Here is a 25,946-nt window from a genome sequence, read left to right on the forward strand (position 1 = left end):
TGCTGTGTGGCCAGCCCAGCCTCAGAGGTTGTCCATGGAAATCCCAGTGAGCTCCCGAACCGAAGACCACAATCCCTTCCCCGTGAAGACTGGTCACCGTGCAAAGCACCAGCCACGGCCTGGACTGCTGCCTGGGTTGGGGAAGGGGCTCAGGTCTCCAGCTGGCCCCTCGCCTCCAGCCCTCTGTCTGGTGTCTCCCCCCTTTTCCGGGCCCCAGCCCTTCTGCAGGTGCCTCCCTCCTCTGGCGAGCTTTTATGGCCAGCTCCGCAGGCCCGCCTGCATGGCCCGCCAGCAGCCTCCATTCCTCTGGCCGGCTTGGTTTATGGGCTCGGTAATGAGCCAGAGGTTCAAACGGCCCCTGGTGGGAGCAGCTGGGCTGGGGCTCCAGCCTGGGGAATGAACCCCCCCAGGTCCCAGGCGCTCATTATGCTCCTGGCCTGGGCGCTTTTACTAGCTGTTTATTTGCAGGGTGGGTGCCTGACGCGCAGGCAGGCCCCAGTGGGTGTGCTGGGCTCCAGGTGGGGAGCCGGGCCGGGGCAACCAGTGGTGGTTCAAAGCCGCCGGATGAAAGGAGACCTTGTACTTTACGACAGTCTCGTCTGGTTAATGGGGTCCCTGGAGGGCCTGCCTGCCAGAGGCCCTGAACCCCACGGCAGAGGGCCGGCTCTGTGGCAGGCCCAGGGAGCCCAGAGGCTGTGCAGCGCCCCTGCATAAACCCACCTCAGACTCGATCCTTCAGCCCAGCCCAGCTAACTGGTGCCCCACTGTGGCCACGACTCTGCCTGCCTCCCAGGGTCCCTTCACTCCAAGAGGGACCCTCTGGCTCTGCCTTCAGCCAAGCCAGTTTCTGTCTGCCACTTCTGGTTGACTTCAGAGCCACCTGGCCCCTGTTTCTGTTTCTCAGCCTCCTCTTCTGACCTTCTCTGCCCCTCCTTCCAGCCACCTTCTCCCCAGAGTCTGGCATCATGTAGAACGTCCCTTCCCCTCTGGCCTTCCGTCTCAGCGATCCTCTCCTTCAACTTCCTGACCCCTCTTCCTCCTCTCCATCCCTGCTCCCCCAGGGGCTTCTCATTGTCCTAAGTCTGGCCCAGACCCTCTTGGCCATCAGGCAGTCGCTTCCATATCCTGTCTTCCTCTGGAACTCGCCCACAGGTTGGCCCCACTCTCCCCTTCTTCATTCCTCCTGACCAGGCTGTATGATAAAGACACAAAACCACATCATTGCCAGAATGGAGTCACCCCAAATTCTTAATCAGCAACCACAACTGGGTCCCCAGAACTGCCAGGTAACCCTCTCTGTGATGCCAGTCACACTCCTCCCCATCTCTCTGTGTCCCTCCCCAACCCACTCAGCACAGCAGCTCTTTCCAGCTTTTTCCACTGGTCTCAAGTCACCTGCCCCAGTACCGGATCATCTCTCCTCTTATTTCAGAGACAAAAGCAGAAACCTCCATTCCAGCCACTCCTTATCCACATCTTCACCTGTCATGAGGAAGGGGCTGTCCCACCTCCCACTCCTCTCGGTCTCAGTCCCCATCCATGTCCAGCCCTTCTAGGTGAGCCCTGGGGGTGCCACGTGCGGCACAGCCCCCCCGTCCACTCCCAGGCCTCCTCTCCCTCTGTCCACAGCACAGCGGGTGGGGGCAGTGCTGTGTCTTGGGGCAGATGCAGCCTTGGCTTTCTGATGGAAGCAGGCTTGTGACAGGCAAGCACACCGAACAGCAGCAAACAAGGCTCAACCTGCAAATGGCCCAGGCTTTCCTTGACCTCACAGAACCCTGTTGCTCAGTTCTGCTTTCTGCCAGTCACTCCACAGCAATGGCTCGGTAAAGAGATCCACTCAACCCTGTTGAATCCATGTTTTCTTTTGTTTCACGGTTTCAGAAGGCTCCATGGAGCATTTTGCTTTCTCTAACATGCAGATGACTCTGCATGTTAGGCTGGGAAGGGCCATGCAGAGGGGGTGTAATGAAGAGAACTAAGAAAATCCAGGCACCGGAACGCATCATATATCCCCTTCCTTTCAAGAGACAAGGAGTCATAGAAGCTTTGAGGCTTAAAGCCTTGGGCCACCTCTGGAAGGAAATTGGGCCAGCAGAACCTAGATGCCAGAGAGGCATTTACCCCCTTGAGTAGGAGAGCACCTCAGGGTGGGACAAGGATGGTCAGAAGTTACAGCAGAGGCCCCTCTGCCTCCAGCCAGCATAGCCCTGAAGTCTCCACTGCCCTCAGCACCCATTCTGTGTTCTAGGGGCTGCTCTCTGAGGGCAGGCCTAGTCCTAGCAGGAAGAGGCCAGCTGCCCTCCAGTTCTGCCTAGTTCAGGAGTAAAAAGTTGATGCCCCAGATGAGACCTAAACTAGCAGATGCTGAGACACAGAGACCGAGGTCCCCAAATCCAGCCTCCCCTCTGGCTGATGCAAACCAGGTCTCCCCAGGTGCCTTTGGTCTGCAGTGAGAGGCGGGAGTGGAGAGAGGAGGGTGATGGCTGTGGGCCTGCAAGCACAGAGCTGCTCCAAGTGACTGCCCAGCTTGGACAGTGACCATAGGCACAGATGTGGAAAATGGGGTATGGGAAAGACTTGGCCAAGCAACTCCCAATCCTGTGGACACCATGATCTACAGATCAGGCTGGCCTTCTCGGGAAGCTCCCCCATGGGGTCTGCCCCACTGCCCCTTTGAAGGCCATGCTGGGTGTCCCTACTCTGCCCACTCAGACCCCATGATCCTTCCTGCTGCTTAACTTGCCTGAGGTAGGGAGGGAGGCAGTGACTTTGGGATCTGGATTTAGCTACAAATGATGGATATGGCACTGTGTGGTCATGAGGTGGCCATGGGGTGGCGGCAGTGCTGGGGATGGGAAAGATGGTGACAAGGGGTGGATACAGAGATGGTGGAGGCAGTAATGAGAGCAGGGGTAGTGCCATGAACAACGGAACAGTGGTGGTTACATTGGCAGTGAGGAGGCAACAGTCGTGATAACACCAGCAGTGATGGGACAGCAGCCATGGTGACATTGGCTGTGATGGGACAGAGGCCATCACACAATGCTGAGACAGCAGTGGTGGTGACACTGGCAGTGCCGGGACAGTGGAGGTGGTGGCCATGTGGAGATGGCAGTGGTAGCTCCAATGTGGTGGGGCAGCAGTGAGATTGTGACAGTGGCTGGGCAGGGACTTGGTGGCCAGGTCAGGGTAACTTTAGAAGCCCTGGTGCTGGCACCACGGGGAATGGGAAGGACACTGACCTTCTTGGCAACGGTACAGACTTGCTCAGCCGGCAGGTAGTCGAAGGGGAAAATGAACCTCCAGTTGAAGTTGCCTTCACCTCCCAGGGAGCGATAATGCACGTCTGTCTTTTGCTTGTGTTCTTCAAAGCCAATCATCCAACTAGACATACACATTTTTAGAGAATGGTTCTCATTAAGATTTCCAACACAGCATATACATCGTCAACTTAGGCAGACAAGGAGTTAAGAAGGTAGATGAGCTTACTGCAAAAAGAATTCCCAGGAAATCGGCACGATGTACAAAATGTGCCATCAATTTGAAAACATTCTAACTTCCCAGCCACTAAACTTGTAAGTTCAACCCAAAGTTCAGTGCGGAAAAAGAAATCTGGTGGGAGAACAATTTCCCCAAAGGCAGGGACCACCCCCAGGAGCCCTCCTTGGAAACTTGCTTGTTCTCCCCTTCCCTGAGCCAGAGCCCCTCATGCTGTGTGCAACCCAGAGGGAGCATGGGAGCTGCGGCGAGCTGGACAGGCAAGAGGACGCTGGCTCCCTACCCTTTCACATAAATGTCGCTCATCTTCTCCCCCGTGAGGCTCAGGTCATCCAGGATCACATCTCTTGTATTCCAGATAATAGAACGCAGGAAAAACCTGGGGAAAGGTATGACTCCAATCCACCTAGATTTCCTACCAGAGGATGGGAAGGCCTTGGCCAAGAAGCCAAGAAGCAGACTAGTCCAAGAGGACTCGATGCCTGCCTGACTGGACACTGGCCCAGGCCCAAAAGAGAACTGTATTCCATGGCCCGAATAGCCTGAAGCCAGGCAGAAAAGAGCAACCGCCTAGTCCCACCCACAGCAGGCTGCAAGGCCCCCACCCCTCAGTGCAGCTCAGAGCCTGTGGCTGCGCAAGTCACCTTCTGGCTCTCCGTGGGGTGATGTTGAAGGGAGGTCCAGGGCGCCCCAGGGCCTTCGGAAACAGGTCGACCCACATCTGCAGCTTCCCCTGTGGAGACAGGGCCCGTTCTCTCCCCACCCTTCTCATTTAGCCAACTGTTACCAAGCACCTGCTCTGGGCCAGATGCTGGAGACACAGAACAGAGAAACCCAGGCCCTTCCAGAGAAAACCTCACTCACTGCCCAAACAGGGGACTACAGGGTCAACTGCAGAGGTGACTACTGCCCCACAGGCCTCTGACTTGGGCCTGTGCCTGGGGGTCAAGGGTCAGGACGGGCTTCTCAGAGATGGTGGTGGCTGAGCTGAGTCTTGGCAGCCAGGGGAATGGCATGTGCAGAGTCGTGGCATGTCAGAGAGCACCGTTCAGTTATGGAGGGCTCAGAAGGCTTCCATGGCAGGACACTGCTCTCCCTGCCCACCCCTCATCTTCCTCCCTCTCTGCAAGTGAGGTGTGAATTTGTCTCATCTTAGAGCAGAAGGAGCAGGGATTGAAGTAACTCGATTAAGTCACTTCTGCAGGGTCACAGAACTAGAAGATGAAAGAGCCAAAGTTTCCACACCCGTTGTGCCACTCTGGGGAGGCCGGTAGGCAAACCACCTAGGTGGAGAGAGAGCTCAGTTCCAAACAACAGAGGTATGACCTCTGGCATTCACAAAGGCAACCTCGTGGCTCACTTTGGCCTTTCTCTTTGCCTATAACCTTGTCTCCCCCTCTCCTCTTCCAAAACCCAGCTCTGAGCTCACCTCTTCCGGGAAGCCCTCCCTGTCACCATCCCAAGGCTGCTGTCTCTGTGGTCCTCGCCCTTCAGCGTGGGAGGATTCCCCTCCCACTGAGGACTGTTCTCTGTGGGTGGCTTTGTCATTGGGTCATAGGATGCCAGGGCCACCCTGGCTGCATACCCCACAGCAGCCCAGCACAGGGCCAGACATCTGAGACTGAGTCACTGACAGAGAGTGGTTGGATGGGGGCATCCTGAAGTCAGGCTGAAACAGAGGCTTCAGGATGACAAGGAGAGGTCAGAGGCCAGGCCTACAGGGGTAAAGGGGGAAGCTCAGACTCGTTTCACAGGCCCTGAGGGATGGAGGCAGCCAGGGGAAGCCAGACCCTAAAGATCCCCTCCAAGGCCAACCACGGCCGCACTCGGACTGTGAAGAAATGGGTCAAGGAGGGGTTGGCCAAATCTCAAGGGACCCACTGGCTCCTCTGGGATATCCACGTTGTCCCTGGGGTTGGGGCTATCTGGAGTTCAAGGACTCTGGGGCCCAAGGGTCAAGGTCCTACCTGCTCAATGTCTGGCTGCAGGGGGCTGTAGAGGGGCCGTGACTCCACGTGCTCTGGGACCAGGCCCTGCTGCTGAAGCACGTGCAGAGCCAGACGCTCCTCCACGGGGCCCAGGTGTGGGTTTGGGATCCTGCCAGCCTCTGCCCCAGAGAGAAGACAAAAAAAAGATTGCAGGAGCTGGGGAAGTGAGAGATGATGGGGCTGCCCAGTAAGCAGGCTGAGCAGGGCTGCCTGAGAGTAATAAGAAGCTCCTAACCCCCGCAGCCTCACCCCCAGCCCAGATGTACTTGTTCTGGTCCTCATGTCTCACTTTCCATAGGGGAAATCTTGCTGTCCACGAGCTCCAGGCTTAAAATCCAGATTCCCCATTGCCATCATTTCTACCAAGCCTGTTCTATAAATTTTTCTTCCTATTTTCCACCATACAAATCCTCCTGTCTCCAAAGCCCACTTCTTCCAGGAAGCCCTCCCTGACTGCTCCCAACTCTAAGCCTCAGCAACCTTCGCCCTTAGATCTGGCATCTTGGTGCTGTTAGTTTTATGCTCTCACTCATGTAAGTTGTTCTATTAGCAGCAGTAGCTAAAATAATAGCAATAACAGCAAACACTTCTAGAGCAGGAACCACGTGCCAGGCACTATTCTTCAAGCTATTAACAAATTTATTCTTCACAAGGATCCTAGAAGCTGAGTGCTATTATTATCCCCATTTTATAGATGAGAAATTTGAGGCACAGAGAAGCCACACGACTAGCAGCAGGGCAGCTGAGATCACAGGCTCACTTAGGAAAGGTGCATGACTAGGCATGAACACCGCTTCCTGCCCCCAGGTGTTTCCCAGGTACATCTCCTCCCTGCTAGGGGATGGGTCAAAAACTGGTGCTACAGGTGGGGAGAAGACATGCGGTATTCCTGACTCTGAGAAGCCTGGCCGAGCATCCAGCAACATGAACTTGGAGCCCACTATGTCAAAGGCCTTGGCTTGGGAAGCTGATGGTGGGCACACGCATCTATACATGTACCCAGGTGTGCCCATGCACACCCATATGCACACACACACGTGTTCAGCCATCAGACCTGCCCTGCCCATTTCAGTAGGGGCCTCAAAGAAAGAGGCATGTGTCTCAGAAGGCACACAGGGCCAGGAACCTGGCTGTGCTCCTAGTTGGTTGGGTGACATTGGACAGGTCGTTCACCACTCTCGGTCTTACCAGCCTCATCTGTAAAAGCAGGCAGATGTTGGACTTCACCATCTCCAGCTTTCTGGCTTTTGTTTCCTATGACTTTATGACCATGAGCCATGGCCCTGTGCTAAAGTTGCTCACAGACTAGTAGAAGGAAATGAGGCTCCTCCGAAAACAGATGCACATTCTATGGGAAAAGGGAATGAAGGGGGGCGGGGCAGGGGGGTGCCTTATGGCCGAGCCTGGCTCAGCCATGACCTGGGAGAGTCAGGAAAACAGAATGAGAAGGAGGAGGGGGTGGGGGATGGGGGCATCAAAGCCATCCTTTCCCTTTTATAACCTTGGCACCAGCTCTGACATCAAACATCTCTGAAGCAACCAGGAGGCAAGGGGCCAGCTGGGCCTGTAAACACCTCTGGGGAGTCTGAGCTGCTCTGAGTGGGTGATGCAGGCCTGCGGGCATCTCAGACACACGGAGAGCATGTGGCGGGATTCTCAGCCAGCAGTGCTGGGCAGGACCCAGGGCAGTGTGGGGGCACTACCAGGCCTGCCTGCCTTGGGATCCTTTCGCTGCATGGGCTGTGAGTGGGGAGCTTGGAAGGTACCATCAGGGTCAAGCTGCCAGGCTGGTGCAATTCAAGTAGAAAACCGTTTCTGAGAAGTGGACTGTACCCTAGACTCCAACCAGAGTCAGACCAGCCAATGCCAGAAAGACTGAGCCTAACTCTAACCCTGACACTGGCTTCAGACTCACCTCTGAGCTTGCCCTCAGATGGGCCCCAACCGGGCCTTGGACTGCACTCTGACCCTGACCGTGCCCTGACCTCTACTTTTCACAGCGGCATCACAGGTCAGTACTGGTGCTCAAAGTACCAAGTGCAAGTGGAGCCCATCTGTGCTGCCCTGGCAAGACCCATCCCCATAGTCTGCTGATATGGGTTATGTCCGCTTGGGTCCTTTATGGTAGCAGAGGGTCTCATGAGAGAGGAAGGGATACAGCGAGAACCCACCATGGTTTGGGGTCATGTGGCAGCTCACCTATTTCTTCAATGGAGTATTCTTTATCCTGAAACATCACACGGTCTGTCCGGTACACAGGCGCCTTGACTCTGCGCTGCTGGCAGAAGAGGTGGAGGAGCTGGGAGGGGCGGAGCTGGTCCCGCCACTGGTTCGGTCCAGAGCTGAGGACCAAGCACAAGACTTAGATGAGATGCTTCAAGGACACTCATGAGGGCAGAGGGGCATGCAGGGACCAGTGTACCCCCATGCACAGCATTGCCCAGCCCTTGCTTTTACAGTGGGTGTCCCATCTGATCGCTCACCATGATAGGTTATCCCATTTTACAGATGGAGAAATGGAGACTCAGAGAGAAAAGGACTCGTTTAAGTATGGAATTGCAACTTAAATATTTTCAATTTCCAGAGTTAGAGGATCAGACCCAGACAAGACTCGAGACGGCGGGAAGAGGGGTGCTGTCCTCACATGCGTTCCCCTGACATAAAACATCACAAAATTCCCCTTTGGGCCCAGCTGCAGCACACATGTCCTCCCATCTGTCTCCTCTGCTTCTTTCCTGCCTTCCTTCCCTCTCTTCCTTTCCAGGTGCCTAGCCCTCTCTAGGCCTTCTGTGTGCATTACAGATAACTGGATTATAACAATGTGATGAGCCAGGTTCTTGGTTCAAATCCTAATTCCACCACTTAGAAGCAATAACATCTCTGGGCCTCAGTTTCTTCATCTGTGGAGTGGGGATGGGACTGCTATTGGACTCAGTGAGAGGATGCCTAGGAAGTGCTGAGCCCAGGGCTGGCACACAGTAAGTGCTCAGTAGACAGGGGTGCTGTGTTGTCAGAGAAGCAGCCAGCCCCCATCCACGTACACACAGTAGGTCTGCGGGAGTCCACAGCGAGCCGCAAACTTGGACAGCAGCCTGTTCTCCAGGTCGATGACCGTCTCACCAATCTTTTCATCCTTGGAGAGGAGGTCATAGTCGTAGAGAGTGACCTTCAGGTCCTTCTCCAGAGGCAGAGTGCAGGTCAGCTCAAACATCCTGCAGGAGAGGCAGATTCCCAATGTCACCCAACATGGGGCACCCAAGGGAGAGGCAGGGCAGGTCAAGAGCTCGGAACTACCCCAGGGAGTCTTCCTTCCTTGGGCCCCCTATAGCTCTTACAGGCACAACTACCCACAGCACTGCTGTACTGGGCCTGTCTGAGTGTGTGTGTAGGGAGAGGGGGGACAGGACTTTCCCAAATAAACTGTGCTGGGCATAAGGCAGGTGCCTGCCTGATGGAACACAGACTGAAATAATGAATTGGAAATGCACATTAAAACTGAAGCTTTGACCATGACACCAGGAAACAACAGATGCAAGAGATGTGAAACTCCAGAGCCAGGGGGCAGAGCTTTGGAATTTACCGAAGACACGGCCTGGGGCCTGCTTTTTGGACTCTTCACACCCACTTCTGGGATGGGATGAGGGAGAATTGGTGAAAAGATTTCTCTGGCGAGAGCTCTTGCTGTATCTGAGACCCCCATCTACCATGGGCATCAAAGGCAGAGGCATTCTCCCTTCTCCCCCTAAAATGAGCTCCCTGCAGGTGGGAGACACAAGCCTGGCACCTGGTGCATGCTCAGGGAAACGTAAGCAACTTGTGGCATGGAGAAGGAGGGCAAGGGCCACATTTGGGAGGAGGTGCACTCTGGCCCATGCCTGGGCAAGGAACGCAAGGATTTCCTGGGAGGAGAAGAGGCCACTACGAGGCCAGACTGGAACTGCTCTGAATCCTGCCCTGTGGACCCCCAAAGGGTTGGAGCAGCAAGAGATTGTGGAGTGGACCATCTGAGAACCAGAGGCCGGGGACAGCAGCTAAAGGGACGCAGCATCTGCCATGTCTAGAAAGTGCAGTGGGAAGGCTCACGGGGGGCTCTCTGGGGAACCTCTGGAAAGCACGCACAGGAAAATAAGTCGGCTTTCAACATCTGTGGTTCAGAGAGTATCCGGAAGACAGCAGTGGTGGGCACATGAGAAGGGCCCTCTCCCTAGCCCAGACACTGCAGGAGTCAGAACCTCAGAGGCCAGCCAGAGCAGGAAGGGAGAAACACTGGACTGGGAAAGGAGGAAGGCAGGGCCCCTCCTTCCCTACACCACACACACACACACACACATGCACACACACACACACACGCACATATACACACTCCACACACATATGCAGACACATGGACACAGACATACACACACACACACACAAAAATACACACATGCACATATGTGCACACATATACACCACAAATATACACATACACACATACACACACATACACACACATTCACGGACACAAACACACACATACACACACCTACACACACATACACACAAATGCACATATACACACCACACACACACACGGACACACACATACACACACAAATACACAAGCACATACACGCACACATATACACACAAATACACATACACACACGTATACATATACGCACACCACATATACATGGACACATGGACACAGAGACACATACACATACACACACACAATACATGCCACACACAGACACAGACAAACACAGACACACTTACACACACACACACCTACACACATATACACATGCACACATATATACACACACCACACACATACACGGACACAGACACACACACACACACACGCGTGCACATATGCACACATATACACACATCCATACACACATGCACACGCACACACACACACATACACACACACACACAGCTGCACCCAAAGTGGGGACACACTCCTGGAGCCATCAGGGAGCTCGGGATTCCATAGAAACGGGCAGTGGGTTACGGCCTGAGACTGTGGGTTCGTGAGTTAAAGTGGCTGGGCTGTGTGAGCAGAAAAGTCACCTGCCTGTCAGTTTCCACAGGGGAAAGGAGAAGGTAACGCCATGGAATCCATGCTGACAAAAACTAAGTTGTGCTTTGATTCCACCTCGTGCGTTGTGTTTGTCTGACACATGGGTTATAGAATGGAAGGGTTTCCGTTGTGATCTGAAGGAGGCTTGAAGCACCAGGCAGACCAGCTTGCCCAGGATTGGTGGGAGATGGGAAAACAGGCATGGGAGGGGTGTGTTCCTGCACTGGCTCCCCTATCTCCCCTGAACCCTGACATGCCCCTACCCACTGTGGAACAGGCCCTGCCCACTGCCCCATGAGCATTAGCCTGAGGCCTGGCGCCAACCCCTGGAGCTTGTCAGCTCCTGGAACTCATACGGAGTTCCTCTCTCCCACCTACCACTTCCCTCCAATCCCCGCTTGGTGGAGGCTCATCACTGGCCAGGGCTGGTTCACCTTCAAAAGCTGCATTTCCCCAAGGAGACTGGGTCCTCACTGCAGGGTGAGTGACCACAACTAACTCAACAGACCCCAGTTTATAAGTACCATATGTGACTTGATAACATCAGAACAGTAGGTGTCTTCTCCTGCAGGTGCAAGAGAAATAGCTGCCACCCTCCCTCTGCATCCTCCCCTCTCTGGCCTAAACAAGCTCACATCCAAATAGCAATTCAGGATGCCTAGGAAATACTCCCATGCAATGGGCATTCATTTTTCCTTTCCTTGTTCTTAGATTTCAGGAATCATTTTACTATCTTGGGTCTACATTCTTCCCTAGCTCTTGCTACAGACATATGTGGGACACTTACAGAGAATTAACTACTAAATGCAATGTTGTATAACAGATGGGTCCTGAGACATTAGTAAAAGGGTATTAGTAGGAAAACTGACTAAATCTTTTTAAAAAGTCTAGAGTTTGGTTAATCGTAATGCACCAGTGATGATTTCTTCATTTTGACAAATGTCCCATGGTTAGGTAAGATGTTACCAGTGGGGGAAATTGAGTAAGGGGTATGTGGAAATTATGCACTATTTCTGTAACTGTTTAGTAAATCTAAAATTATTCCAAAGCATAAGTTTATCTTTAAAAAAAAAAAGAATTAGCAAATGCATCTTCTGAGTTTACATACAGATTTCTACTTTTTTTTTTTGAGACAGGGTTTGCTCTGTCACCCAGGCTGGAGTGCAGTAGTTTGATCACAGATCACTATAAGCTCAAACTCATAGGCTCAAGGGATCCTCCCACCTCAGCCTCCCAAGTATCTGGAACCACAGGCATGCACTACCATGCCTGGCTATGTTTTTTATTTTTTGTAGAGATGGGGTCTTGCTATGTTGTCCAGACTGGTCTCAAACTCCTGAGCTCAAGCCATGTAGATTTCTGATCTTAGAGGTAATTGTTCAGTGTTTAACTAGGAGCTTCTGCTGGGATCAAGTCTTTGGCAGCTGAAGAAGGGCTAGCTGACGCTATGCCCCCACAGACATGAAAGATTTAAGGAATACAGTTTTGCTCCAGCAGACAGGGACTTCACAGTGCCAGTCATATCTCCCCTACTAGACTGTGGGTTATCCTGTCTTGCTCCTCCACCCCAAGACCCAAGATGCCCCAATTTACTTTCCAAACACAGGCTCCAACGTGCAGGGGATGTAGTTATCCTGGTCACTCACTGATTTCTTCCCTATGGAGATCTTGATGTAAGGATCACACTGGAGAAGGAGACAAAACACTTCTGTGAAATCATTTCCCCAACCTGTCTTTGGGGCTTCATGAGTGCCTTGCCTCTGGATGGGATGAGGGAGCAGCCATCAGGAAGTTCAGATGTGGGCTGTGTCCTGCCAGGACAGGGCCCCCTCCCACATACCACACCACTCCACTTGGCCCCTGATATGGGCTTCTGGCCTTGGCTCCAGCCGTGGGAATGGGGCACCTGAGTCCTTCACACTCCCAATCTACTGCTCCATTGGGAGAGGCCGGGCCCTTATCAGAAACACAACAGTCTGCATGCATTACACACACGACAAGAGAGCTCTCTGTGACCTCTGTTTAAGTATGTGGAAAGGGAGAGGGGAGTTAGCCTATGTCAGCCTAGGCTAGCCCAGGGAGGTCTCCCCCCATGCTTCCTGGAAGCAGCAGCACCCCTCAGCCAGTGGCCCAGCAGCTGGGGCTGCAGATTACCCAGGGTTAGTCTGGCATCAAGAAGGCTTCAAGCATATAAACCAACCCGCCAGCCATGACCACATATTGGAGGCCATCAGTGGTGCCTACGCTGAGAACTGCTCCATTCTGCCCCTTGAAAGGTGGGACTACAGGGTGGGACAACAGGCCTCCACCCACCACCTGAAGGACACAGGCTAGGCCTAAACCTGCCTCAGGAGACAAGAGGGGACCCTAGCCTCATGCCTCTAAAGGCAAATCAGGCCCCACCCATGCCTCTCTTCTTTCCTCTTTCTCTTCCCAACATTACTCTGCCTCCCACCCCTGCCATCTCCCCATAACTCCAGACTCCTTTCCTCCTTCAAATATCCCCTCTCCATCTCAAACAATGACTAGGGGCAGACAGCTCAGGCACTTACCTTGGGCACAAAATGTAAGGAGGAGCCAAAATAGTTATCAAGATCAACAGTATTTTAATGAAATATTTTAAAAATTAAAATCAATGTCAATAGTGTGTGATGAACAAAATATCAAAATTTTAAATAAAGACAGGGTGAGTGTTACCAGCATTCCCTTTTGCCTGGGGCTCCACCATGACTAGGCAGAGCAGTCACTAAGCCTGTTCCTCTCCCCCATCACTCCTCTCCATTCACCATTGAAAGTCTCAACCTATACCTTCAGTCTTACTTATCTTTATGCTTTATTCTTGTTCTAGACACACATTAAGCAATTTTCTTTCAAATCTTTGTCTATGCTTTTGGCCCCTCTTAAAACACTATTTTCTTCTCCCTCCCGGCCTATCAAAATCTCATCTATCCTAAGAGTCCTATTCCTTCCAGGAAGCCTTCCCCATTTTCCCAAAGTTCTGTACTGACATTGGCCTTCCCTGACCTTCTAGAGCACTTGGTCCTTAACACAACTCCATCCAGGCACCTCTCGGTTTTGTGTGTTTGTCTGTTTCCCAACCTACTATGGACTTCCTGAGGCAGAGTTTGTGTCCAGGTTCTACAGGCCACTTGTACCTCAGCCTGCTACTCTAGGGGAAGTGAGGGCTCTAGGAAAGTTACCTTCCCATTGGGGTCCTTGGGCTGCAGGCCAAATGCTCGGACAATGTAGATACGGACCAAGCACTCCTGGGGTCCCTGCGCGGCCAGCTGGTGGAACTGTCTTGGGGGCATGGGGATGGCTGGGTCTTCTGGGAGGGGATAAATTTTGAAGAGGCCCTGAAAAGAAGAAAGGGTGAATTTTCATTTTTATCATCATTGTTGATATGGTTCGGCTGTGTCCCCACCCAAATCTCAACTTGAATTATATATCCCAGAATTCCCACATGTTGTGGGAGGGACCCAGAAGGAGGTAATTGAATCATGGGGCCAGTCTTTCCCATGCTATTCTTGTGATAGTGAATAAGTCTCATGAGATCTGATGGGTTTATCAGGTGTTTCCGCTTTTGCTTCTTCCTCATTTTCTCTTGCCACCACCATGTAAGAACTGCCTTTCACCTCCTGCCATGATTCTGAGGCCTTGCCAGCCATGTGGAACTTTAATTAACTGTAAGTTCAATTAAACCTCTTTTTCTTCCCAGTCTTGGGTATGTCTTCATCAGCAGTGTGAAAACAGACTAATATAGTAAATTGGTACCAGGAGTGGGGTGTTGCTGAAAAGATACCCAAAAATGTGGAAGCAACTTTGGAACTGGCTAACAGGCAGAGGCTGGAACAGTTTAGAGGGCTCAGAAGAAGATGGGAAAATGTAGGAAACTATGTAACTTCCTAGAGACTTATTGAATGGCTTTGCCCAAAATGCTGCTAGCAATATGGACAATAAAATCCAGGCTGAGGTGGTCTCAGATAGGGATGGGGAACTTGTTGGGAACTGGGGCAAAAGTGACTCTTGTTATGTTTTAGCAAAGAGACTGGTGGCATTTTGCCCCTGCCCTAGAAATTTGTGGAACTTTGAACTGGGGAGAGATGATTTAGGGTATCTGGCAGAAGAAATTTCTAAGCAGCAAAGCATTCAAAAGTTGACTTAGGTGCTGTTAAAAGTATTCTGTTTTAAAAGGAAAACAGAGCATAAAAGTTCAGAAAATTTGCAGCCTGATGATGTAGCAGAAAAGAAAAACCCAATTTTTTTAGAAGAAATTCAAGCCAGTTGCAGAAATTTGCACAAGTAGCAAGGAGCCTAATGTTAATCCCCAAGACCATGGGGAAAATGTCTCCAGGCCACGTCAGAGATCTTCACAGCAGCCCCTCCCATCACAGGCCCAGAGGCCCAGGAGGAAAAAGTGGTTTTGTGGGCCAGGCCCAGGGTCCCCATGCTATGTGCAGCCTAGGGATTTGGTGCCCTGTGTCCCAGCTGCTGAAAGGGGCCAATGTACAGCTTGGGCTGTGCCTTCAGAGGGTGGAATCCCCAAGCCTTGGCAGCTTCCACATGGTATTGAGCCTGTGGGTGCATGAAAGTCAAGAATTGAGGTTTGGGAACCTCTGCCCAGATTTCAGAAGATGTATGGAAACACCTGGATGCCCAGGCAAAAGTTTGCTGCAGGGGTGGGGCCCTTATGGAGAACCTCTGCTAGCACAATGCAGAAGGGAAATGTGGGGGCTCTGATGCCCCATATCTGGGGCACTGCCTAATAGAGCTGTGAGAAGAGGGCCACCTTCCTCCAGACCCTAGAATGGTAGATCCACCAACAGCTTGTACTGTGAACTTGGAAAAGCCTCGGACACTCAACACCAGCCCATGAAAGTAGCCAGAAGGGAGGCTGTACCCTGCAAAGCCACAGGGGCAGAGCTGCCCAAGACCATGGGAACTTACCTTTTGCATCAGCATGACCTAGATGTGAGACCTGGAGTCAAAGGAGATCATTTTGGAGCTTTAAAATTTGACTGTCCCGCTGGATTTTGGACTTGCATGGGCCCTGTAACCTTTTGGTTTGGGCCAATTTCTCCCATTTGGAATGGTTGTATTTACCCAATACCTTCACCCCCACTGTATCTATGAAGTAACTAGCTTACTTTTGATATTACAGGCTCATAGGTGGAAGGGACTTGCCTTGTCCGAGACTTTGGACTGTGGACTTTTGGGTTAATGCTGAAATGAGTTAACTTTAGGGGACTCTTAGGAAGGCATAATTGGTTTTAAAATGTGAGAACATGAGATTTGGAGGGACCAGGGGTGGAATGATATGGTTTGGCTGCGTCCCCACCCAAACCTCAACTTGAATTATATCTCCCAGATCCCACGTGTTGTGGGAGGGACCCAGGATGAGGTAATTGAATCATGGGGGCCAGTCTTTCCCATGCTATTCTCGTGATGGTGAATACGTCTCACAAGATCTGATGGGTTTATCAGGGGATTCTGCTTTTGCTTCTTTCTCATTTTCTCTTGCTGCCGCCATATATGAACTGCCTTGCACCTCCCGCCATGATTCTGAGGCCTTGCCAGCCATGTGGAACTCTAAGTTCAATTAAACCTCTTTTTCTTCCCAGTCTTGGGTGTGTCTTTATCAGCAGCATGAAAACAAACTAAAAACAAATACAATTGTCACCGACACAATCACCATCATGACCACCACTCTCATCTCTACCAGAGTCACCACCACTGAGGTCACCAAGCCCAACACCATCCCATCACCACAGTCAGATTCTGCATCAACGGCATCACCATCACTACCTCCATTACCCACGTAGTCACCATTATCAGCACCAGGGTCACCACTGCAGGTATGACCCCTCCCCTTCACTTATTGCTCCAACACCATAGTCTTAGGCCCACCTGGGTTAGGGACATGTCCTTGAGGATTTACCTTAAATTCGCCAATGACAGATGGATCTTCTGTCTCCTCCTGCGTCTTGCCCCGGTACAGCTTGAAGGTGTTACAAAAGTCAGACAGGCCCTCAAAGGCCTCCACATTCTCCAGCTGTGTGTCATAGACCTGTCATGCGTGGAGATTAGAAGAGTGGAAAAGAGACAGAAAGAAAGTAGAACAGCAAAGGAAGAGGAAACAAGAGAAGGAGGGGAAACATGACAGTATGAGAGTGAACAAAGAGAGAGAAGGAAGAGAGAAGAAGAAAAGAAGGGAAAGTGACCAAAAACAAAATAAAGGAATGAAGGCAAAGAAGAGGGCAGGGTTGGAGAGGTGGAGAGGTCACAGAGGGAGCCAGGAAGGAACAGAGGAGGAGACGGATAGAAAATTCCAGGGAAAGGGAGCAAAAGGGAAGATATTTGTTCAGCTCCATTAGGGAATAGGGTTTTCTGGTTAATCAAATATTCTAAGAACTTGAGAGTCATCAGAGACATGGGCAGTACATTTTTTAAAAGAACAAGATTATGAATGAGCAAAGAGTGGACTGACGTTTTATTTGAAGACTGTGACAGATGTCTGGAAAATTAATAGGTCAGCATTTCAAGCAAAAATGTTCACATACAGGATATCCAATGACAACGGTATCAAATATCAATCCAAGGGTATCTTTGGAGCATCACTTTAAACTTGTTATCTCAAATGATTTACTTGACTCTTCTCAAACAGCCAATGATTATTATTTGTTGAACCAGTGTTTTAGAATTGCTTAGGATTTAATAAAGAAGCAAGCTGTTTTTTATTATGCTGATAAAATGTATCTAATAAAGAGTAACGTTAAACAGGTTAATATACATGCTAAATTGGTCATATCTGAAATCATCTTTCTAAATATTATTTCTCATTTAGGCCCAGCTCAAATTCTGTCTCTTCCTTGAAGGTCACGTTCGATCTTTTCTAATAAATATTTAATTATGCAAGTGATATAGGTTCATTATCAACATTTAGAAAAATATAAGCAAATATTTTTAAAAATTAATATTGTCTTAAATTCTGATTCTCAAAAATAACTAGTTATTTGATAAGCATTTGGTATATGTCCTCTTGAATATTTTCTTTATATATATAATTTTTTAACCAAAATTATGGACTCACAAGATACAAACTTGTAACTTGTTTTGTGGATGGGGGGCACAAGTGAGGGGAGAAGTCTCACTCTGTCACCCAGGGTGGAGTGCAGTGGCGCAATCATGGCTCACTGCAGCCTCGACCTCCTGGGCTCAAATGATCCTCCCCTATTAGCCTCCTGTAGCTGGGATTACAGGCATGCCACCACACTGAGCTAATTTTTCTATGTTTTTTTTATTTATTTTATTTTTGTAGAGACGAGTTCTGGCCATGTGGCCCAGGTTGGTCTCAAACTCCTGAACTCAAGCAATCCTCCCACTTCATCCTCCCAAAGTGCTGGGATTACAGGTGTGAGCCACTGTGCCTGGCCTGTACCTTGTTTTTTAACCTAATGACATACCATGAAAATCTTTACAAGGTCAAAATATATACTTCTATAATACTCTTCCTTCCTAATGGCAATATGATATTCAATTTTATAAATGTATCACAAGATATGATGGACATTTAGTTTTGCGGTTTTTCAATATTATTATTTTTATTTTCTGCAGAGACAGGGTCTCCCTATGTTGCCTAGGCTGGTCTCCAACTCCTGGCCTCAAGCAATCCTCCCACCTCGGCCTCCCAAAGTACAGGGATTCCCGGCGTGAGCCACCAGACCCAGCCATCAACATTATTTTTTAAAACAACTTATAGGGTAGAGGAGTTTTAAAAACTCCTATCCAAGTGTTTTCTGCACTTGTTTAAATTCATCTTTATTATAAGCTCCTAGAAAAAGAATTCCTTGACAAGGAGTATGTACATTTTAAGACCTCTGATGTGCACAAATTGCTCTCTGGAAAAATTGTATGGATTTATATACTCCTAACTACAGTGTTCAAGTGTGCCCACACTCCCAGCCTTTCACCATCAGAGTACACTTTCACCCTTTTTTAACTTTGTTAATGTGATAGATGGAAGATAATATGCTGAATTTTAAATTGCATTTACTTAATAGAGATAATAATAATAGAGAAACTTGCATGGGTTTATCAGTCATTTGTATTTCTTCTGCTCATCCTTGTCATTTGTACATTTTCCATCTGTTGGTGTTTGTTTTCTGTTCTGTGGTGATTTAAGAGACTTCTTGGTATATAAAGAATATTAAACTTCAGTCTATCAAATATGTGTCCCAGTCTGTCACTTGCCTTTCAGTTTCGTTTATGTTATATTTATGATATTTTTATTTATGGTATGTTTATGTTTGTGTTTATGTCATATTTATGGTTATGTTTATCTTATGCTTATATTTATAATTTTTTAGCCATACCAGAAATTTCTAGATCATCTCATCTAAAGATCTTTTTCTTTATAGTGTCTGCCTCTCAAATTATACTTACCATGTTTCATAGCAAGATTATTCAACACTCAATTCAATTTGGTACCCAGCATGAGGCAAGAATTTAATTTATTTTTTGCTAAATGGTTAGGCAATTATCTAAGCATAATTTTGTTTAAACTTCTCCCTTTCCCATGACTTGTGTCATACGCCAAATGCTCACGCCTCCTCTTGTTTGTTTGTGATCTCTGCTCTATTGATCTGTGCATTTTTTCACCAATATCATGTTTTAATCACTGTGCCTTCATAACCTGTTTCGTTATCTGATGTTCCTCCAGATGCAATGTTAAAACATTAAGTTCCATTCTCAACAAAATGTTTCTTTGGAATTTTTGTTAGGCTTGCATTAAACTTAAAACTAATTTTCAATAGGGGAATTGATATCTTTATAGTATTAACATTTTAATACAGGAACATGATCTGATTCTCAACTTACGCAAGACTTTTACTATTTATAGACATCTTCATACAGAGCCTACGTGTTTATTGGTGAGTTTATTCCTCATGAAGCTTGTTTTGTCGGTATTACGAATGTGAATTTTTCTTCCGCTAGATTTTCTAAATAGTTGCTGCCATCTTACTGGGTTCTCCTGACGGTCCTACTAATTTTTCAGTTGGTTCTCTTCAGGTGGTAAGCAAGTCAGTCAGACATAGGGATAATTTTGTCTTCTCCTTTCTAAAATGAACGACCCGTTTCTTTTTGTTGACATTGAAATGGTGAGAAGATACGGACCAATGTGAGTGACAACATGAACGTGATCATGGTAAGTCTTGTCTTGACTTTGTGAAAGGACAGCCCTAGTGTTCACTCAGTACCTTAATGTATATTGAGTCACAGAGCGCTTCAATAATCTACCTTCATTAAGCCATGGACTCTTTCCCCAGACAAATGCACTTAGGAACATTCGTGAGAAATACAAGTTCAATTTCTACAGTAAAAATCCTTCTGACGTCATGAAGTTAGATGTTGGCTGTTGGCTTGAGAGATGTTCTTTTTAACATTAAGGAAACTCTGATTTCCAATATGTTACTTGATCTTATAAAGCATCAATACATATTAAACTTTATTGAATGCTTTTCAGCACCAACTGAAATAATCTTTGCTAATGTTACCTACTGATATGATTAATATTGTTCATGATTTCCTAATGTTGAACTTTTTATATTCCTGGAATGAAGAAAATTCAGTTATCATGACATTATTTTAATATTAGTTAGATTTCATTTGCTATTATTTCTCTAACATTTTTCATATATATTCATGTCATAAATGATACTTATACATATGGCTGGACTTTACCAGATTTTGGTGGCAAGGTAATTCTAGCTCTATAAAAATCAAGGTTTTCTATATTTTAATATTTTCTCTGCTCTGAAATAGTATATATAGCACAGGAATTATTAATCCTTTGAAAATTTAGGAAATTCACTTTATAATTCCCTGGCTCCAGCTCTCTCTTTGAAGGTAATTCTTTGATAATTTTCCTGTTTCTTTCATATTTCTTGCTGCTTCTTGAGACAGTTCTGTTTCTCTTTTCCTTCACATTATCTCATTTTAAGGAGATTTTCAAATCTATTAACATAGAAATAAACTTAGAATTTTTCTAAAATTCCTAACTCCCAATTATCTCTGCTGTTATGTCCCTGTTTTCTTTTTTTTTTCTTTTTTTTTTTTCTTTTTTTTGAGATGGAGTCTCGCTCTGTCGCCCAGGCTGGAGTACAGTGACACAATCTCGGCTCACTGCAAGCTCTGCCTCCTGGGTTCAGGCCATTCTCCTGCCTCAGCCTCCCGAGTAGCTGGGACTACAGGCGCCTGCCACCACCATGCCCGGCTAATTTTTTGTATTTTTAGTAGAGATAGGGTTTCACTGTGTTAGCCAGGATGGTCTCCATCTCCTGACCTCGTGATACCCCCGCCTCGGCCTCCCAAAGTGCTGGGATTACAGGCGTGAGCCACTGCGCCCGGCTGTCCCTATTTTCATTACGGATTTTGGCTCGGTGTTCTACACTTCTCTAGAGTAGACTAGCTGAAGATTTATTTTAGTTGATTCATTCCAATCAAAGTGCCAATTCTTTAATTTTTTTTCAATTCAATTCTACAATTTTCTTTTTTCTAATTTTTTCTGCTTTTCCTTTTTCTCTTTTGTCCTGCTGTTTTAAGGGCTTTTCATTATCATTATTCTAACTTCTTGAATTGAAGCTTTATTTACTCTCTTTTTCCAGATAATGAAAATATTTACTCATATGAAATTGCCTCTGCTCACTAATGTCTTGGCATTGCCTCATTTGTCTTGATACATTTTCATTTTCCTGGCATTCTGTAATTACAGTTTTATCTTGATTATTTGATCCCAGAGTTAGACACTTAGTTTTCTTTTTTTGTAATTAACATAATTTCTTAAGGCCACATATTTCCTCCGAATGCTGCTCTGACTATAACCACTAAGTTCTAATATGTAGTGTTTTATCACTGTTTCCTAGATGTTCTGTGATTTCTGTCAATATTTTCTCCTTCACCCAAGAATTGTTAAAACAGAGGGTTTTTTATTCTTTAATTTTCCAGGTAGAAGAGGCCTTTTGGGCTTTTGATCTTGTTACAAATTTCAAATTTTATAATTTTATTGCATTACAATCAGAAAATGTTGTCTGTGGTGTTGTCACTTTCTGAAGTGTATTAAAGTTTTCTTCATGGCCTCTTACATGGTCAATTGTAGTAAAAGTGCCACATGTGTAGTCTTTATTTTCAGGCTACTGGGTTAAATCAGGTTACTAATCACGCCAAGCCTTCTACATCCTCTTCTTTTTTTTTTTTTTTTTTTTTTTTTTTGAGATGGGGTCTTGCTCTGTCACCCAGGCTGGAATGCAGTGGCACCATCTTGGCTCACTGCAACCTCCACCTCCTGGGTTCAAGCGATTCTCCTGTCTTAGCCTCCTGAGTAGCTGGGATTTCAGGCACACACCACCACGCCTGACTAATTTTTGTATTTTCTGTAGAGACAGAGTTTTGCTATGTTGACCAAGTTGGTCTCGAACTCCTGACCTCAAGTGATCCACCCGCTTCGGCCTCCCAAAGTGCTGGGATTACAGGCTTGAGCTACCGCACTTGGCCTCCTCTGACATTTTTGTCTCCTTGATCTGACATGAACTAAGAGAAGGGAATTAAATCTCCCCCTACCAATAGAAACTATGTTTCTATTGCTTCTCATATCTCCTGTAAGTTGTGTTTTGTAAGTATTGATGTTGTATTATTTAGCATATGGATATTCTCATAACTGTCATATCTTGGAATTATACCATTTAGCATTATAAAGTGTCATCCTTTGTCTCATTTAATTTTAGGAACCTGAATACCCTCTCATCTAATATTAAGATTATGACTTCTGCTGTCATTTCATTTGCATTTGCCTGGCACACATTTTCTTAATCTTATTTTCAAACTTTATCAGTCTTTTCATTTAAGAGTTAGACTTTGCTTTGAGATCTGATTTACATTTTGTAATTAGTAAGTGACTGATGTAACACGTATTGACAAGACAGATATGTCTGGTCTTGGTTTTAATTGTATAATTATATGGTCATGTAATGTATTTATATCACATTTCCTCATTTCATAGGTTTTTTTTTTTTTTTAATCTTTGCATGGTCCACTTTCTGTGTGTAGGGAGGAGGGGAGTGGTGCATGTGTACAGTTCTTCTGACAGCTGGAATGATCTCAGCTTCTGTTCTAGTATTATTATACATTTATATCTTCTGATAATACTTAGCCCTCTCTGTCTTTAGGCATAGTATTTATGGGGTCCCTACTGTAGCAATAATAAAATAATCCAATTTTATCTCCCTCCTTCTCCCTATCACCCAGTTTTAGACAACAATATCTTCCTTAACATTTACCTTTGTACTATTTGCTTTATCTTGCTTCTGTGCCAATTATGTGACTTGCCAATTTCAAATAATAGCTGTCCACTGTATTTATTTTTATCATATGGCAATCATTGTCCTTACTCTGTATTCCATACTCTTTTGTCCTTCTCCACCTAATTTTTGTCAGTTTTATCATTTCTACATTTTCAGTATATATGATATTTACATTCTTACCTATTACCTTAACCCTTCCATTTGTTTTCATTTTGGTTCTAAGGTAAAATATGACCATATTCACTCTTTTTTTTTTCTTTTTTTGGAGACAAGGTCTTGCTCTATTATCCAGGCTAGAGTACAGCGGTGCAATCATAGCTCACTGCAGCCTCGAACTTCAACCAGTCCTTCTGTTGTGGTTTCTCCAGATAACTTCCCAGGTTAGTTGAAGTTCGTCCCCTAGGAGTTCCTCTAAGACAGGCTCATTGGAACCATATTACCCCAGTTCCTGAATATGTATAAGTGGTTATCTGTAGCCTTTATGCTTGGAGGGGAGCTTGGCTGAACATGTAATCCTCAGGTCACCCTGTCTTTCTTTGATGATCTTATATCAGTATGTTATTGTCTTTGGATATTGAATGCTGTTATGAGAAAATGGAAGCCACCTTGATTTGGTTCCTATTTTAAATAACTTAATGTTGCTTTTTTCTTTTCAAGGAGTGGGGAGGAGGTATGACTACCCAAAGAATTATTTCTTTATCTCTAAAGTACAATACTTATATTAGAATATGTCTCAGATTGACCAATTTTTGTCAGTTTTTCCTGACACACCATGAACTTTTTCAATATGTGTATTCATTTATTTCATTTCAGTAAGGTTTTATCAAACCATAAGGGTTTTTGTTTTTTGGGGTTTTTTTTTTTTTTTTACTATTTTGGTTGTCTTCCTCAGAGACTCCAATTATACAAATGTTAGGTCTCCTTTCCCTGATGTCTTTATCTGTCATTTTTCTCTTTGTTCCTTTATAACTTTTTCATTTCCGTTTGCTTACTTTTATAGTTTCTGTCCTCTGTGCCCTTGGTTGTGTTTTCCATGTGGCCATTCTGTCCTGTGCTCCTTCCAACTTCACATTTTCATCTCTTTCTTTCCTGAGTCCTGCCAGCTCATAGTTTATCACTCATCTTATCAGTCCTTGACTTCTTTCATTTTTCCTTTGCATTCTGACTGCCCATTTTGAAAAGGTTCACAGTAAAGCATTTCATATCATCTGCTCCTTCTTTTGATAAGTTTTAATTTTGATTTTCTTTCCTTTTTTGCAGGATTTTTGAATTCAGGCTACACCATTTTTCAAAATTATTTCTCACTAAATGAGTTGAATTTTCCTAGTCCAGCTACTTCCTTTGCTCCCACCACAAAGGCAGACTGCTTCCTGCAAATATGGCTCATTTGGATAATTCTTGTTTGTGTAGCTCCACCTCTGCTTCTCTGAATCAAACTAGGTCTAAAAGACTTCTGCCATCAGCTTCAACCTGTCTCCAAAGTTTCCATATCCACGGTTGTAAACAAAGGATATAACATTTATATTTCATGGTGAAACCTCACTTTCAGGAACTGTATTTTGAAACTATTATGAAAATTTTCAAACACACACAAAAGTAAAGAGAATAGATAATAAACCCCCATGTAACCATTATCTGTCCTAAATCATTATCAACATTCTTCCATTAGAAAGTATATTTTTGCTAGGGCTTTCTGAGATCTGCTACCACTCTGATCTTTCAACATTCTGCATGTATCTTCTCTTCATTTACTGCTGAGTGGCCTCTAACCAATTTCAGTTGTCTTTGAGCAGCCCTTACATATATTTTGAAGTCTGTGGCTTCTATTTGTTTCCAACTTTTCTGAAAATGGATTTTGTGGGTTTGAACGATTTCCAAGAGAAAAGGGGGAAAATGCTGACTTATGCAGCCATGTTCATACTGGAAGTCCCAATAAAATATTTTTTAAATTTCTAAGCGGCTGAATTTTTTGTTTAAACTTTTGTTATTAATTTCTCATTGTATTGCATTATAATCTGTCTTGTAAGATTTCTGCTTTTGGTAACTTACTACAAAACTAATATGTGATCAAATTTTGTAAGTATTCGCTGAGCATCAGGAAAAAATGTCTTCTCCATTTTTTATCATTTTTATTCTCTATTTTAAAGCTATAATTTTAACTTCATGTAGCTTAGAAAACATTTACCTTGTTATTCAGATCTTTTATCTTCTTATTTATTTGTTGTCTGCTTGATCAGTTAAGGAAAATGGTGTAATGAAATCCCCACTGCAACTTTAATTTCTGTCATTTTGTGCTTTTATCTGTGTGAGATATTAGTTTATATATTCTTATCCATTTTTGCTTTAAGTATTTCTAAGCTTTACTATTCTATGCATAAATATTTGAGAGTCTTTTCATTGAAATGTACACCTTTTATTTATATGAAACACTCTATTTTGCTTCCTTTGCTCTTTACTTTAAATTCTGTTTTCCTTTGGTTTACACTTACCTTGTTTGCTAAAATATTGTTTTCCGAAATATTTATTTTTTAGCCATTCTAAGTTATATTGTTTTAGATGTGTCTTTTAAAGACAGTACAATGAATTTTGACTTTTGATATAGCCTAAGAGTCCTTATCACTTAATGGGGGAGTTTAGTCCACCTTTATTAATGAGGAACATGAAGATGTTTTGTTCTTTCTCTACTATGTGTTTTTTGTGATTTCTGTTTTTAATGCTTTCTTGTTGTATCTTTTGTTCCTATATTTTTCTATTTAGATTAGGAGTTGTTTCATCCCCCTATGCTAGTGGCTTCTAAAATCTGTTTTCCTGTACCCACTGTGTGCTCCATTCTCTCCATAATGTGGCAGGCTATTTTTCAAAGACCCATGTTGGTGACGGTGGTTTTCTTCCATTTACTTATCCTTAATGAACCAGCGTTTCTTCCAGGTCTAGTTTTCCCCCAGAAATAGTTTGAATGCATTTTGCTTTGGACAGCCTATTTTCACTTGGATGCTGTCAGAGACCTCCTCCAAGAGGTCAAGCCGG

The 25,946-nt window shown here is 46.0% G+C and overlaps 1 protein-coding gene across 23 annotated transcripts in view; it reads right to left on the minus strand.

Moving 5' to 3' along the window:
• DYSF (dysferlin) overlaps positions 1–25,946 on the minus strand; it is a 233,094-nt gene that overhangs the window by 13,559 nt on the left and 193,589 nt on the right. For all 23 annotated transcript variants that reach the window (XM_045369115.3, XM_045369111.3, XM_045369113.3 and 20 more), the window contains 9 exons: positions 16,502–16,630; positions 13,764–13,919; positions 12,157–12,248; positions 8,531–8,701; positions 7,689–7,831; positions 5,469–5,608; positions 4,146–4,234; positions 3,785–3,880; positions 3,246–3,387 (listed from right to left, as the gene is read on the minus strand). In XM_045369115.3, coding sequence (XP_045225050.2) covers positions 3,246–3,387; positions 3,785–3,880; positions 4,146–4,234; positions 5,469–5,608; positions 7,689–7,831; positions 8,531–8,701; positions 12,157–12,248; positions 13,764–13,919; positions 16,502–16,630 — 1,158 coding nt within the window. The remainder of the gene's footprint in view (positions 1–3,245; positions 3,388–3,784; positions 3,881–4,145; positions 4,235–5,468; positions 5,609–7,688; positions 7,832–8,530; positions 8,702–12,156; positions 12,249–13,763; positions 13,920–16,501; positions 16,631–25,946) is intronic.

Source organism: Macaca fascicularis, chromosome 13, assembly GCF_037993035.2.
Source record: "Macaca fascicularis isolate 582-1 chromosome 13, T2T-MFA8v1.1".
Classification (NCBI taxonomy): domain Eukaryota; kingdom Metazoa; phylum Chordata; class Mammalia; order Primates; family Cercopithecidae; genus Macaca; species Macaca fascicularis.